At 36.6% G+C, this 17,204-nt stretch overlaps 1 protein-coding gene across 4 annotated transcripts in view; it reads right to left on the bottom strand.

The window, feature by feature from the left end:
• The window catches only part of LOC112811205 (complement factor H), a 57,637-nt gene extending 41,113 nt beyond the window's left edge, over positions 1-16,524 (bottom strand). For 2 of the 4 annotated variants that reach the window (XM_073884534.1, XM_073884535.1), the window contains exon 1: positions 14,469-14,599. In XM_073884534.1, the coding sequence (XP_073740635.1) occupies positions 14,469-14,571 (103 nt within the window). In that variant the 5' untranslated portion in view covers positions 14,572-14,599. Of the gene's footprint in view, positions 1-13,380; positions 13,518-14,468; positions 14,600-16,145 lie in introns of those variants that run through there. The other 2 variants (XM_025855186.2, XM_073884536.1) reach the window with 2 other exon arrangements.
• Between the last annotated feature and the right edge of the window lie 680 nt (positions 16,525-17,204).

Consider the following 17,204-nt stretch of genomic DNA (forward strand, 5'->3'; position numbering starts at 1 on the left):
TCTCTAGGCTGAAGGAAAATGATTCCGTATATAAACAAGAAAGGATAATATTAAATGAACAGAACTGAAGAAAATAAATATATGGGTTAATAAAAAGACTACTGAAAAATAATAAATAACGTGCTACGTATATTTTAGCAAAATTTTAAAAAGACTTTATTTAAAATCAGTAACAATGTCTTATAGTGTTTGCAAAAAATTCAGAAGTATAATATGTAAAAATAATAACAAAAATGTCAAGAGATAATAAATGAAATTAAACCGTTTTAATGTTTACATAGTTTAGAATGTAGTGAAAGTATTGATTAAGGGTAGACTGTAATAGTTTGAGTATGCTTATTGTAAAACAATATTAGGAGATATATAACTAATAGAAATGAGATAGTGAGGTAGTAAAGAATATTTGATTAATATTTTGAAAAGTCGGGAAAGGAGGAATAGAAGGACAAAGAAGAGATGACACAAAAAATAAATAGCAATATGTTAGACTTGAGCTTAACTGTATCAGTAATTACAATAAATGTAAATGGATTCACCACTCCAATTAAAGTATAAACACTGACTGGAGAAAAACAGAAAATAAAATTGAAGTATACTTTTGATTACTTTTGATAAAATGGGACCCAAGATTACTTTTGATAAAATGGGACCCAAGTGCCTGGATGGCTCAGTTGGTTAAGCGTCTGACTCTTGGATTCAGCTCAAGACCTGATCTCATGGCTCCTGGATTGAGTTCCCTGCTGGGCTCCTTGCTCAGCAGGAGTCTGCTTAGATATTCTCTCCCTCTGCCCCTTCCCCCACTTGGGTTCTCTCTCTCAAATAAATAAATAAATCTTTAAAAAATGGGACAGATAAGTTGAAAGTAAATGATGAAAACTAATACACTATGAAAATATTAGCCAAAAAAGATAGGGTTAATATGTTAATATCAGGCAAATAATAATTTAAGGCAGAAAGTATTGCTAGATAAAAGAGGGCCATTTCACAATAATAAAAGAACTACTTGAACAGAAAGATGTAATAATTCCAAATGTGCATGAACATTTAGAATGACTGCTGGAGTTGGCTCATACCAACTCACAGGAGATAATTATAAACATCTCTTCCCAATACAGTATTCAGTGGTGTCACATTGGTAACTTAAAATTGACCATATCATGAGTATTTACACCATGGGTATTGGCAAAATCTACAAACCAAGACTCTTTCTTTTCCTTTTTTTTAAAAATAGTTGATTGTTATACATTTGCCAGCATACCACTGTCCATAAACCTAATAGTATGTCTCAAGATATAACAGAAGTAAAAGAAGTAAACAAATCCATCCTCATAGCTTGAGATTTAAATACACTTCTCCAAGCATTTGATAGAAAAGCAGATAGACAAATAAGGATATAGGATATATGAACATTATTTTTTTTAAGAGAGAGAGAGAGAAGGAGGGATAGCGAGGGGAGGGAGGAGGAGAGAGGGAGAAAGAATCCTAAGCAAGAATCTTAAGGAAGCTGCACACTCAGCATGGAACCCGACATGGAGCTCGATCTCATCACCCTGAGATCATGACCTGAGCTGAAATCAAGAGTCAAATGCTTAACCAACTAAGCCACCCAGGCACCCCAAATATATGAACATTATTAACAAAATCAACATTTTTTATTGTCATAGAATGCAACCTTCAGCAGCTGAAGCTACAGATTCATTCCAAGTACCCACGGAATAGTCACCAAAATAGACTGTAAGCAAGGCTCAACAAATTTCAAAAGATTGAAAATCACTGTAAGTACACACCTTGACCGCTAGACATTGTTAAGAAAAAATAACTGGAAAAATCTCAAAAGTTTTGAAGTTAAGTAACACTTCTAAATCACTCATGGGTTAAGAAGAAATCACAATACATATTAGAATACAACTTGAACTAAACAATAATGAAAATATGCTATATATCAAAATTTGTGGGATGATACTGAAGCAGAATTCCTAAACTTTACGTCTGGGAGCCCTGTCCACAAAAGCCCTGCACTGTGACTTCAAGTAGTGCAGGAAGGTATCTGGCTCTGGAGAAATTTTCAGCTCTTCTCCTTGGTGGGTAGACCCAGCATGATTCAGGAGGCAGGATCTTGCTATCAAGAGATTTTTAAAAACCTCAAGAGTCCTGGGGTGCCTGGCTGGTTCAGTTGGTAGAGCATATGACTCTTGATCTCGGGGTAGTGAGTTTGAGCTCTACATTGTGTGTAGAGATTACTTAAAAAATAAAATCTTTAGAACAAAATAAAACAAACCTCAACAGCCCGATAACAAAAATATGTTAAAAACCCCTCTAGCCTCGGTTTGTAGAACTAGTTGGCTTCACCAGCCACTTCCGCAAAACATGCAAGGAGAAACAACTTTGCTGTTAATACCTGAAAAAGCTAGTGAGAAGAAAAGATAATTTTGAAGGATCTAAACAAATATTCTCTAACGAGAAAAAGCAAGTGATCAATAAACTGATGGAAAATTACTCAAACTGAAAATGAAAACCATAATAAACCATGAATAAAATAACATGACATTGGCAAAAATTTAGAAAGTCTAAAAATCCCACTATTTGGAAATAATGTGGAGCATTAGGAACTGCTGGTACAAAGGAAAATGGGAACCACCACAACAGGAAAGAGTTTAGCAACTTGTAGTGAAGTTGAAAATATGCATTACTTATTACTTAGCAGTTTTACTCTGAGAAATAGGTCACTGAGAAACTAACACACATGTGAACCAGGTTTCATGTGTGGTAATATTTATAGCATAGGATTTTTTAATAGCCAAAAATAGAAACAACTTCACAATACCCATCAGTGGTTGACTGGGTAAAAAATTGTGGTATATTCGTGCAATGGAATAATACACCAATGCTACAAAATGACATGAAAAGATAAAATAATAATTGCATGAAGTAAAAAGACACAAAGGTACATTGGTATTACAGGATGATTTCAGCTATATAAAATTCAAGAACAAACATAGATATTAGGGATGTGTACATAGGCTGTGAAGTTATTAAGGAAGAGCAAAACTGTAATTACCAGAAATATTAAGATAACGTTTTCTTCTAGAGGAAAGGTAGGGGTATTGACATAATAGAAACCCACTGGGATTTTCTGGGATGCTGGGAATGTTTTACTTGTTGACATGGGTGATTTATTATATTTGTAACACAGTACATTCATATTTTACTCTTACATATTATATCTCACAATAAAATGTATTAAAGTAACAGAATCTGCATATAGAGTATGATGCTTATTTTGCAAAAAATCAACCAAATGACATATAAAGAGATCACAGGATGTTACTATGAAGCTCATGCCTACTGATTATAATTGCTAATATTTTTAATACTGCCTGCTGCTTAATTTAGGCATAAATACCCTTGATATTAGAACGACTACAGGAGGAGCTAAGATGGGAGGGTGGTAGGAGGACCCTAGGCTTGCCTCATCCCTTAAACACAGCTAGATGAATATCAAGTCATTCTGAACACCCACAAAATCGATCTGAGGACTGACAGAACAAACTGCACAACTAGAGGGAGAGAAGGGGTCACATCGTGGAAGGTAGGAGGTGTGGAGATGTGATTTAGGGGAGAAATGGATCACAGGTGCTGTGGAGGGGAGCCCTGGTCATGGAGAGAGGCAAGAGAAAGAGAGAGGGAATGAGAGAAAGAGAGAGAGAGGAACGCACAGGGGATTGCACAAGGAAACACTTCCCCAAAGACATTGACTGGGAAAATGAGAAGGGCTGATTTTTGTGAGTTTTTACAACCAGTGGGCTCAAAGACTAGAGTTTTAGAAGTCTGCAGCATGGTCCGTATGGAGCCCTGAGGGCGCTGCAGTGTTGCTGTGGAGAAGGAGGGCAGATAGCCTGGGGACAGAAGATGTAATCTGAGGATCCCCTGGGATGTCCTGGGAGAGACAGTTCCCTCTTCTTGATGCACATCTGGGAGAGGTGGCATTGCCCAGAGGGGGAAGAAAAGAGCTGACAGGCACCATTACCAGAGACACCTGCTGAGGGCGGCTAACCCAAACACCCATTCTTTGATGCACTTTGCTCCAAACTCCATGCTAAAACTTCAAAGAAAAATTACTGTATATGAAATCCCACACAGGTGTTATTTACTACACAAAAATATGGTTTTATATGGAGCTTCTATGAAATGTAAAACATTTTCATGATGGGTATGTTCCATGATGGGATTCCCCTAGCACTTTGGTGTGACAGCCCTACTGGGACAAACCTGTGTCAGTCCCAGCATGGCGAGACCCTCCTGCAGAGGACCAGCATGGGTCTGCACCATGCCAGGTCCCTAAAGTTTGGAGTTCTAAAACTCAGCTGGCCTGCCTGGGATAGAACACAGGTGCACCGTGCTGCTGGGCAGGCCGATGGCCCAGACACAGTCAGGGTGAAGGCAGGGATCTGAGGGACATCTGGGACACACGAGGGGAGATTCTTCCCTCTTTTTTGAGGGCTTCCCAGGCAGCAGTGGGCATGAACTCCCCCTTCCAGGGACAGGGAGAAGGTTTCCCTCCCCTGTGACCTTTTCTTGTTCTTTCTTTTGGGATGAATTCCTCGGTTTTGGCATTTGGTCTAAGAATAAGCATTTGACAAAGTACAGTATCCATTCTTGATAAAAACGCTTAACAAAGTAGGGATAGAGAGGGTGTATCTCAACATCATAAAGTCTGCCTATGAAAAACCCACAGGTAATATAATTCTCAATGGGGAAAAACTGAGAGCTTTTCTTCTACCACCAGGAATAAGACAGGGATGTCCACTCTCACCATTGTTATTCAACATAGTACTAGAAGTCCTAGCCTTAGCAATCGGAAAGCAAAAGGAAATAAAAGGCATTCAAATTGGGAAGGAAGAAGTCAAACTTTTACTATTTGCAGATGACATGGTACTCTATGTAGAAAATCCTTAACAATCCTCTAAAAAAATTGCTAGAAATGATACATGATGTCAGCAAAGATGCAGGATATAAAATCAACATACAGAAATCTCTTGCATTTCAATACACCAATAATGAAGTAGCAGAAAGAGAAATCAAAGAATCAGTCCCATTTATAATTGCACCCAAACCCATCTGATACCTAAGAATAAACCTAACCAAAGAGGTAAAACATCTTACTCTGAAAACTATAGAATGCTGCTGAAAGAACCTAAAGATGACACAAAAAATTGGAAAAACATTCCATGCTCATGGATTGGAAAAACAAATATTGTTAAGATGTGTATACTACCCAAGCAATGTACACATTTAAGGCAATCCCTATCAAAAAGCCACCAGCATTTTTTACAGAGCTAGAACAACCTATCCTAAAATTTGTATGGAACCACAAAAGACCCCAAAAAGCCAAAGGAATGTTGAAAAAGAAAAGCAAAGCTGGAGGCATCATGATTCTGGACTTCAAGCTATATTACAAACCTGTAGTCATCCATACAGTTTAGTACTCTTACAAAAACAGATACATAGATCAATCAATGGAACAAAATAGAAAACTCAGAAATCGACCCACAACTATATGGTCAACTAATCTTTGACAAAGCAGAAAAGAATATCCAGTGGAAAAAAGACAGTCTTTTCAACAAATGGTGTTGGGAAAACTGGACAGCCACATGCGAAAGAATGGAACCGGACCACTTTCTTACACTTTACTCAAAAAATAAATTCAAAATGGATGAAAGACCTAAATGTGAGACAGGAAACCACCAAAATCCTAACAGAGAAAACAGGCAGCAACCTCTCTGACCTAGCAACTTCTTACTAGACACATCTCTGGAGGCAAGGGAAACAAAAGAAAATATGAAATATTGGAATTGGGCCTTCATCAAGATTAAAAGCTTCTGCACAGTGAAGAAAATAATCAACAGAACTGAAAGCAACCTCCAGAAAAGGTATTTGCAAATAACATATCTGATAAAGGGTTAGCATCCAAAATATATAAAAAAAACTTATCAAACTCAACACCCAAAGAACAAATAATCTAGTTAAGAAATGGGCAGAAGACACGAATAGACATTTTTCTGAAGAAGACGTACAGATGGCTGCCAGACACCTAAAAAGATGCTCAACATCACTCATCATCAGGGAAACAGAAATCAAAACCACAATGAAATATCACCTCACACCTGTCAAATGGCTAAAATGAACAACACGGGAAACAGCATGTGTTGGTGTGGATGTGGAGAATGGGGACCCCTCTTACACTGTTGGTGGGAATGCAAAGTGGTACAGCCACTCTGGAAAACAGTATGGAAGTTCCTCAAAAAGTTAAAAGAGAACTACCCTCAACCCGGCAATTGCACTCCTGGGTATTTACCCCAAAGACACAGATGTAGTGAAAAAAAGGGCCATATGCACCCCAGTGTTCATAGCAGTAATGTCCACAATAGCCAAACTGTGGAAAGAGCCGAGATGTCCTTCAACAGATGAATGGATAAAGAAGATGTGGTTCATATATACAATTTGGAATATTACTCAGCCCTCAGAAAGGATGAATACCTAAGATTTACATAGACCTGGATGGAACTGGAAGGTATTACACTAAGTGAAATAAGTTAATCAGAGAAAGACAATTATCATATGGTTTCACTCATATGTAGAGTATAAGAAATAGTGCAGAGGACCATAGGGGAAGGGAGGGAAAACTGAATGGGAAAGAATCAGAAGGGAGACAGACCATGAGAGACTCTTGACTCTGGGAAACAAATTGAAGGTTACAGAAAGCAGATGGGTGGGGGGATGGGGCAACAGGGTGATGGGCATTAAGAAGGGCACGTGATGTGATGAGCACTGGATATTATACGCAACTGATGAATCATTGAACACTACATCTGAAACTAATAATGTACTATATGTTGGCTAATTGAATTTAAATTAAAAAAAATAAAAATGGCAAATTCAAAGATACTTATCACCATACATATTTATTAGTTTTACTTTCATTGCTAAACTCCTTCTTTACTTGGTTTTATGACAACATAAACCAATGTCATAAACATTCCATTCCAGAATTTCTTTTTAAAAGGCAAGCGGCGAATAATCAACTGAGCTGAATCCCATCATGGAACATACCCGTCATGAAAACGTTTTACATTTTGTAGAAGCTCCATATAAAATCACATTTTTGTGTAGTAAATAACACCTGTGTGGGATATCATATACAGTAATTTTTCTTTGAAGTTTTAGTAAATTTTTAGCACATTTATGTTAGGGAACTTTTAATAAATGATTCCACAGGATAGTTTTGATTTTTAGAATTTAAGTAAACATACTTTTTCTCCACTAGATGGGGCTGATGCCCTATCATAAAACAACACAAACCCCATCTCCCTGCATTTCTGCCCCTCCAAAAGCCAGATTTTTTTGTAGTTGTTGGTTTTTAAATTTAGTGTTCATGTTTTCATATGAAAATTTTATGCTTAATTATAGGCTAATATGTGTGTTTTTCAGTTTAGAAATTCAGATCCACTTCATGGCATTCAGATTCCTGGATAAATAAATTAGTTAAATTTCAAACATAGATGCCATATTGTGAATACAGAACTGTTTTTCATTAGTGTATTAACATTTTGATAGAGTTAGTTCCTATCCTATTAAGTTAATGCAAGGGAAGAGTAATAAAGTTTTTTATCAATTAATTTACTCAATTTAAATAATAATTGTTTTTTAAAGGATTTATTTATTTGAGAGAAAGAGCACAGGAACACAAGCTTGCATGGGGGGAGGGGAGGGATGGGGAGGGGGAGGGGCAGAGGAAGAGGAAGTGAGAGTTTTAAGCTGACTCTGCGCTGAGCTCTGAACCCCACACAGGGCTTGATCTCAGGACCTGAGATCATGACCTGAGCCCAAACCAAGACTAAGGCGCTTAACCAGCTGTGCCAACCAGGTTCCTCTAAATTATTTTTTTAAAAGTAACTTATCTACCAAAAGAGTAATCCATCCACAAAACATTAATCAATACACACACACATACACATAAGTTCAGCCCATTAGCTAGTCTGAGGCAAATGCTTTTCTCTTGGTTATATTTCAAGATAATTCTTGATTTTTCAAATTTAGTTAATTGCTTTTAACAACCAGACACAAAAGACAAGGATCTATCTCTTTGACATTATCTTCCTACCACCTTCTCACAATATTTACTGTGTATATATGTTTACTATAGAATAAGAGTTCTCATATCGATTACCCTTTTTACTTTAAGTAATTCTTAAGATTCTGGTGCTTTTCCCTTGAACTTTAAATGCATCTGCTGACTGCAAGAAAACGGTATCACCCCCCCCCCCCCCCGACTCCATCTGTGCATCTTTCTACTGCCATCTCCAAAATCTTAGTTGTGATTGTTATCATTCGCCACCTTGACGATGAAACAGCCTGCTAACTAGTCTCTGAGACTCCATCCTCCACAGGGCTACACAGGAGTTTTTGCAAAATTGGTCATGCCACTCCTGTGTTTAAACTTCTTCGGTGACTTTCCCTTTAACTTGTAAGACATTCCAAACTCCTTACCTTGCCCTTGGAACTCCTATCTGGCTCTTGCCATTCTCGCTGATAATCATCTTGTCTCCTCTACCACGTACTCATTGTGCCAAAGCCACCCTGGTTTGTTCATATTTTGTTGAGCATCTCAAATGTATTTTTTTCCTTTAGGTCTTTTGGTGTTTTCTCTCCTGGAACACTTGCACCAGAGATTTTGGTGGTTGCCTTTGTCTCATCTTTCAGGCTCTGCTCAAATATTATTTCCTGAAAGTGACCCACGTAAGACCAGCCCAGCTAAAGGCTCTGTACCACACTACCCCATCTCTGTTATTTTCCCTCAGCCCCTACTTTACTTCCTTCCCAACACAGTTCACGATTCATAATTATTTTTATGTTTATAAAGATTTCATCTATCCACCATCAAAATGTAAACTCCCTGAGAATAATGACCATCTCCGTCCTGTTTCACAGAATGGAGTGATTTTCATCAGTACTCAGATCCTCCAACCTCAAATTCACCTCCTGTCTACTTTGGTTCTAATCTTCAATATGCTGAGCATTATCAGCTCATGTCATAACCAAATATTTAAATGATTCACTATCTTGTGTTCTAACAGGAAATAGGCATATCTTACAAAACATGACTTTTGTTTGAATTGACCAAAAAAAGGTCAAGTTTGTTTAAACCGCATTCTCAAAAATTTTTTTTAATTAGACAAAAAGAGTTATTTCAGCCCATGTAGTCAAACTGTTGGCATGAATGTACAGCAATCACAGTTGCTTGAATTAAATTGGCAGTTGTTGAAGAAAGAGGGCAGAGGGTTTATTAAATAGGTAACATAAACATGTTTCAAAAGCATACAAACATTTTAAGGGAAGACTTAGCTGATGATTCTATTTTTTTTAATAGGATCTCTCCTCAAGTTCTAAGTTAATGAGTGAACTAAGCTTTCTTATGTCTTAGTTATTATTTAGGTTTAAACAATAAATATTTCATCTTATGTGTTTATGTAGTCATGTAAATGCCAGTTACATTTTTAAAAAAATTTTTATAAAACACTACCTGGGTGAACTTTTTATTCTCTTGGCCTGATTTTCTAATTTAAAATTATTCTGTCCATAAATAAGTGTGAATGGATTTGGCTATTGGATAGGAATAGGATTCATTTTGCTTTTATTTGGGGGACATAGTTACAAAAAACTGGTTAAAGTTGAAAACAAATATCCTTGATAATTTAATAATCATCATTTACTTAATTTTTCCAATTTCCAATTTTAAAGGGGTATTACTAACGTATAACAGAGAGCTAATGACTTGTTTTTAAAGTCAGTATGTCTATAAACTGTTATTTGAAAAGTATTCTCAATTAAATGAAATAAATCATGATAAAATTATATATTTAAGAAAACCTTAATCAAATGTGTACCAGATTGCTTTGGTAGACTAAAGTTGGTCTCTTCATACAATTACTCCATTTTTCTAGAATTATTTTGGGAAAAAAAGGCCAGGAGATACTACCTTTAAGCTAGCCTAATTTTAAATTAGTAGATATTACAAAATATCATAAAGCAAAACTAAAAATTGATTTAGAAAAAATAAATCAAATGGACAAAATGGACCTAGCAAAAGTGGATATTTTATGTTAAATTTCTTTCCTAGCTTCTTCTTAGTAAATATGCATATTAGTTACATGTGCATATATATGATTTGATCCAATTAGCTTTTCACAATAAAACATATTCAGAGTATTTTACAAATAACATGAGAATAATTAAAGATATTTGGCAAATAATATATATACCCATATAAAGAAAATATCAGTGGCAATGAAGTTTTTATTTTTTATTTTAATCTTTAAAAAAGATTTTATTTATTTATTTATTTATTTATTTATTTATTTATTTAGAGTGAGAGAGCACGCAGGTGTGTGCACACACGAGCAGGGGCTCGGGGCAGAGAGAGGAGAGAATCTCAAGCTCTCTGTGCTGACTGCATAGCCCTATGCAGGGCTTGATCCCATGACCCTGAGGTCATGACCTAAGCTGAAATCAAGAGGTGGTTGCTTCACTGACAGCCACCCAGGGGCCCGAAGTGAAGTTTAAAATAGATAATAGAAGAGTTAAAAAAATAACTCTAGAAAAAACAGATAGAGATTATATTGCATCACTAAAGCATTTCAAAAATAAAATTATATTTAAAAAATTTTAAAGTATGATTATGCAATTTCTTTTGATATTTTAACAGTGTAAAGACCATGAAGATAATTCCAGGAATATGAAAAGCAAATGGGAGAACAGGTAATAGCTATAAGAAAATCAGGCAGAATACAAGTATGCCATAATTAGGGTCGAAACAAGTTACTCTCAGGGTACAGCTTAAATACATCACTGAAATCAAGTTTCTTGGAATGTGTAGTGTTTGGATTGCTAATACCTAATGCCAATTATTGTTCAAGTCAAAATGGTAGCTTCTTAAAATTAGTTGTTAGTATATACTGACTGGTTGCTATAAAAAGGAGCTGAGTCAGAGGATGACTTTAATGGGGGACCTTTGAAAACTCTGTAGCAGGAATGATTTAGCATCTGAATAATTCTCGCGACAATCTTGAGGATAAGAATTAAAAAAGAAAAAGAAGAAAAACAACACACACTATACCCAATTTCACCTGTAGCACTTGTGGAAATGCCATTGATGGAAGATTTAGAAATGTGGGGCTGATTTCAAACCTCCATTTTTACCGATCTACTGAGAGTCTTGTGTATACCAACTGATGCTTCCTCGGTCTTAAATGTCCTCCTCCCTGTCATCCTTATCTGGTTAACTCCTATTCAACCTTCAAAGCCTCTCCAAGATGCCACCGTGACCCTGACCTATTTCCCTCTCTTCGTTCCAGCTCTTACAAATCAACTCCTCAACCCTAGCCCACTCCAGGCTCTCATTCCTATTTGGGTTTCTTGCCTCCTCTAAATGATCCTATACTCTCTCTTTTGCTTATCTCCATCGCAGTGCTTTATATGATAAAATTCAATATGGTAATAAAATACAGTAATCATTCCTTTTGTTTTCCCCACTAAATGAATGGCCTTTTGGAAAATGCTAGTCGTAGGGCCTGGCACTTAAGAGTCACTCAAAAAATGATCATTGGATGAACAAAGAAATGAATGAAAAAAATGAACGGATGACTAGGGAACTCTCCTGGAACCTTTCCATTATACCTGCAGATTATAGGCAACCTCTGGAAAGAGCATAGTGGATGGTAGCAAATGTAAAAGGTAAGACTTGGGAACAAATGTTTCGTGATCTTAAAGCTCCATTGCATGAACCCCAGACACTCTGATACCTGTAATTCCATTGTACATCTAGTCCACGTATCCAAAGTTTGAATTTATGTTATAATTTTGAAGTCAGGAATCATTTTAGTTTAGTTCAAAAAATAACTTTTGGGAGCCTATGAAGTGAACGTTTCAGTAACCACTATTCTCTCTATTACATTTTTGGTCAACAAGATTTGAGAAACATGGTGCTCTCAGTTAAAATGTCAAAAGAAGAGTGCTTTGTCAAATCTTTTTACCCCTTCCCTTCTGTTATTTTTGTGATTCTTTTTCTGTTCTATTACTTTAATTTCTCTGAGTCATTTTTATAATGTTTCCTTATAATTTTAAGCTGAAATGTTAACACTCCCCCCCATTATTTCATGTTCTTTTTACGTACCATATTCTGAAACTAGTAAAAGTTGTTAAATGGGTGAAGTGAGCACAGGAGAGATTGGTTGGCAAGAATCTCACAGGCCCGGGCAGGTGGGGGATGGTGTGGGGGGTGTGGAGGGGGGAGGCTTTGCTGGGAAGAAGGAAAAGTGCAAAGGCTGTTGAACAATCAGGGATTGAGCAAAGAAAAGTGGATCGATTTAGACTTTGGCTCAAGCCCTAGCAATCAAAGGCCAAAAATGAAGACTCTACTAAATTGTGTGTGGGGAACTTACTTTTGGGAACTTTTGGGAACTTACTTCTAGCTAAGAATAATTTCACCAATCCTTAATAATTCAGTTCTAGGTGAACATTACATGCAGGCAGAAGAGTAGCTTGTTTATTTTCCGGATATGCCTACACTTAAAATAAACAAGGCTTGCTTTGGCAGACCTCTCCCTCTCATGACATTCCGGGGGCATCTCCTCTGACCCTTCTTATGGGGCTCACCGGCGTGCTTCCCCATCGGATCTCCCCTCCCCAGGAATACCCCAGGTCCCAGACTTGCTTAGTCCAGTTCTTCACCCTCATCATCCCATTCTACCTTTCCTGACTTAAAATGGCTACAGAGGAGCTATCAGCTTACAATAATTCACAGCGAATTGCAGTGAATAATACTAGCTTTAACTCTTCTAAAGTATTTAGAGTATTTGTCATTCCACATTAACCTCAGGTTTGTTGAATCTGGTGATATTGACGCGTAAAACATTTTTGAAGAGAGGATATTGAAAGTGGTTGGGTCATTGCACAACTTTAAATCACACCATATAGGCAAACACCACAGAACTATCTCTGAAAATGTGGGGTTTGGGTGAAGGGAGAAGGAGAATTCTTATTTATGATATTGGAATTGGAACATAGAATTTGGGATTAAAAACCACTACCTCAGGTTTTCTGGATTAGATAACTGTGTATTACATTCACATATATCCTCATAAAATACATTTTATAATTAATTTTTATGATTTATAATATCAATTATTGTTTCCATTTGGGGTTAACTGAAAATTTGAAACCATCTTATACTTGAAACAATAAATAAAAACTTTTTCTTCCTTTTTCTGATAGAAGAGCATCTCTCTAGTTTTGATCTATGATATATTTTAAGTCCGGGGGCGCCTGGGTGGCTCAGTCCTTAAGCGTCTCCCTTCGGCTCAGGTCATGGTCCCAGGGTCCTGGGATCGAGCCCCACATCGGCTCCCTGCTCGGCGGGGAGGTCTGTTTCTCCCTCTCCCACTACCCCTGCTGTGTTCCCTCTCTCGCTGTGTCTCTCTCTGTCAAATAAATAAATAAAAATTTTAAAAAACATATATATTTTAAGTCCAAAAGAACTTTTTTGCCCTTTTAACATCCAGAATTAGATAACACGTATATCTCTCCACACAAAAAGAGCCAGTATGTACTTGGACATGTTTCAGTAGGTTTTAATTTATTCACAGGAATTTCTGGGTTTTCTCTGTTTGTCAAATAAATAAATTTAAGCCAGGAATTTCTGGGCTATGGCTAATTTCAAAGAGCATGTGGTATGTTTGAGGGACTGTTACTCTCAACTTTGTCCTCTAAATCTGACCAGATTCTTAGCAGCCTAGGGGGACTCTTGCAAACATGATGTTTTATAAGGAAGCAACTCATGTTTCTATACAAATGGAATGGGAATGCAGAGAACCCATCGCATTGAAAAGGTACTAGTTGGTCTCCGAGAGACTTGGGCCAATAAATTCTTCCTATCGGCTGTTATGCCTATTTAGTGGTGAGTAACATTTTTTGAGGGATGTTCACTTTAAACAGAGCAGAGGCCATTTATGAAATGCTACAACGTCAAGCCTGGTTGAATAAAGCAGATTGTGAAAATATTCAAACCAGTATTCAACCAGAAGAAACTGATAACACATTTAAACACATTTTGATGAAATATAAAATACAGATGAAATGAGTCAGCTGGATCAATTATGTAAGGAGTTTAAATGGTTATGATTTAATTTTTATTACATAATTTGTAGCACCCAATTTTAATACTTCAAATTCCACTTTGTAAGCACTTAAACGGTTTAATTAAACTTGGCCTCAATTCTTGAGTTTTAAACATGAACTAGAAATAAATCTTCCTTACATGACAAATGATATCTACATAAAGCCTCAGCAAACAATATGTAAAATTTTGAGACACTGAAACTATTCCTGTTAAAGAAAAGACAAAAAACACTTACAGAAAGAAAAAGATGTTTGTGGGGCACCTGGATGGCTCAGTTGGTTAGGTGTCTGCCTTTGGCTCAGGTCATGATCCCAAGGTCCTGGGACTGAGTCCCGCATAGGGCTCCCTGCTCAGCGGGGAGCCTGCTTTTCCCTCTGCCACCCCTCCCCCCTTGTGCTCTCTCTCTCTCTGTTTGTCAAATAAATAAATAAAATCTAAAAAAAAAAAGAAAAAGATGTTTGCTACAAGTGGTAACATTAACAGGGTTCTGGAACTCTTTGCCAATACAGTAATATTTTACTTTTGAATATGAACTGTAATATTTATGTGTGCAGGGAAATGATGGAATACCTAGTTTAAAAGGTGGCTGGATATAAGGTTTCCAAGCTAAAAATCAAGCAGTAGCACATTAGAATGCAAAACTGAAAAAAGGCTCTATCCTAGAAAAAAATTAAATGCATTTGAACAAACCTTGAAGGATATAATTAAACAGATATCTACTTTTATTTTGTAGATTGAGAGATGCTCAAGGAGAGAGATTTTATGTTATTTGCTAACATTTCTCAATGCTTAGCGGCTGACATAAAGTAAGCCTTCAATCAAAACTTGTTGACTTAGTGAAAAGTTTTGGAAATTTAAGAATGGTAGGTAACTAACCGATTTGGTTTAAAAAATGTCAGTCAAATATTATCACATAACTAGTTACCTATCATGAATTAGAAACCACATTTCCTCCAAAGAAACTTTTTAATCTATTGAGAAGTAGTGTTAGAATTAAATTTAATATAAATCTAGTAATTGTCTTACTGATACCAGAAAGAAAACTTATACATGCATATTTGCTACTCCTAAAGAATGCTCTTCTAGAATAACTTAGATGTTACAAACATTGCATGTTCAATTTTTTCAAATTTATGTGATATTTTCATTCTAATGATACAAGTAGTGCTTGCTTCTCGACAAGACTTCTAAGACTGTGGCAATATCATTTGTAAACGATAAATGGAATTTTCTTTAGAGAGAGGTAACATCTATATCTGAAATAAATTCAATCATTAGATGATTTGAAGGCTTCTATTCTGTAATTTCTGTTCTGGTTCTATACATGTTCATATGCTTCTTAATACTTTCACACAAAACATTTTGGTGAAAATTCTAAGCAAAAAAATAGATTATGATAATTTCAAGGGAAATTATTACGATATATTACAGTTTTCAAAATGTTTATTAAAACATTTTTTGAGGGGCACCTGGGTGGCTCAGATGGTTAAGCGTCTGCCTTTGGCTTAGGTCATGAGATCCAGGTCCTGGGATGGAGCCCCAGGGGGTGGGGGTGGGGTTGGGGAGGGGTGCTCCAGCTCAGCAGGGAGTCTGCTTCTCCGTCTCCCTCTGCCTCTCCCCTGCTTGTGCTCTCTCTCTCTCTCTGTTTCTCTCTCAAATGAATAAATAAAATCTTTAAAAAACCCCATTTTTAAAATTTTTACGTTAAATAAAACCATGATAAATAATCATATCATTTAAATAAGATACTTACATTTTTAAAAACTTAACAATGTCAAAAACCACTCACACACGAAGCTACAGAACAGTAATTAAATCACATTTTCTAGACCAAATTCCTATTACCACTGCGAAAAGCATATTAACAAATGTTTTATAATATAGAAAAAAGTCTTCCTTTTTTTACTCTTACCTTCAGCCATACAAACAGTCCACAATATAAGCCAAACGATTTCCCCTGGAAATCTCATTTTGAGGGTCTTTTAGGAGTACATTTAACAGCTGACAGCGCTCACACTATGTCAAGTTCTCTTCCTCTAAAAATTGTGATTAGTGCAGGAAAGCACTTGCTCAAAAGGAAATTGAAACACAGCTCGGGAATTAAAGGGAGTACTAGATGCTCCGCCCATCAGAAACTTTTGCAAAGTAAAAGGGAAAAATCAACCTCAAGTCCCAGCATTGCCAGAGTTTGGATCTGATTCTCCCTGCATTCCCACTGAATGTTAATGCTGTGACCTGCTTTTGATTTGTTTTTATAAACTCAGGCATGTCCGCCGCTGGAGCACGTTCAAGTTCTTGGAATGTGCAAAGCAGTAACTGGTGATATCCTTTGGATTTCATAAACCCTCAAAAGAGAAAATAATAGAAGCTCTTTTAAAAATCATTTACAGAAGTTGAAGTGAGTCAATGCTTTCACAAACAAGACCCAGACAATGTGAGTAAACCTTGCCAAGAATGTAGTGCTGGCTTGCTTTTCCCACAGTCCAGGAAATTATTCCTTTAAGGGATTGTTATATACGTGTGTGAAGCAACAGGATCACTCTCCTTGGTCATAAATGCGTTTAGTAATTCAAAAATCAAGAAATTTGAACACTGAGTTTTTAAACTTTATATTGAAATTTAATATGCATAAAGAGCATATAAGCAAATGGGTTGATGACTATTGAGAAGGTGGAGACAGGTATCCAACCCGCGCCAAGCTGAGGACATTGAACAGCACTATCTCTCTGGGAAGCCCCAGTTGTCCCTTTCGGTCAGCCCCTCCCAACCTCTCCCTCACCACACAGAGGGGGACCACTGTCCTGATCTCTAAGAACATGGAATCCATTTGTCTGTTTTGTACTTTACATAAATTGAAAGATATTTATTTTTTACTGTGTAGAGCCTTTCACTAAAAATTATGTGTGTTATTCAACCGCACTGTTGGGTTTAATTACAGATTACTAATTCTTACTGCTGTGTAATATTCAAT

Source organism: Callorhinus ursinus, unplaced genomic scaffold (genome assembly GCF_003265705.2).
Source record: "Callorhinus ursinus isolate GAN/ISIS: 27379988/994484 unplaced genomic scaffold, GSC_fseal_2.0 scaffold57, whole genome shotgun sequence".
Lineage (NCBI taxonomy): Eukaryota > Metazoa > Chordata > Mammalia > Carnivora > Otariidae > Callorhinus > Callorhinus ursinus.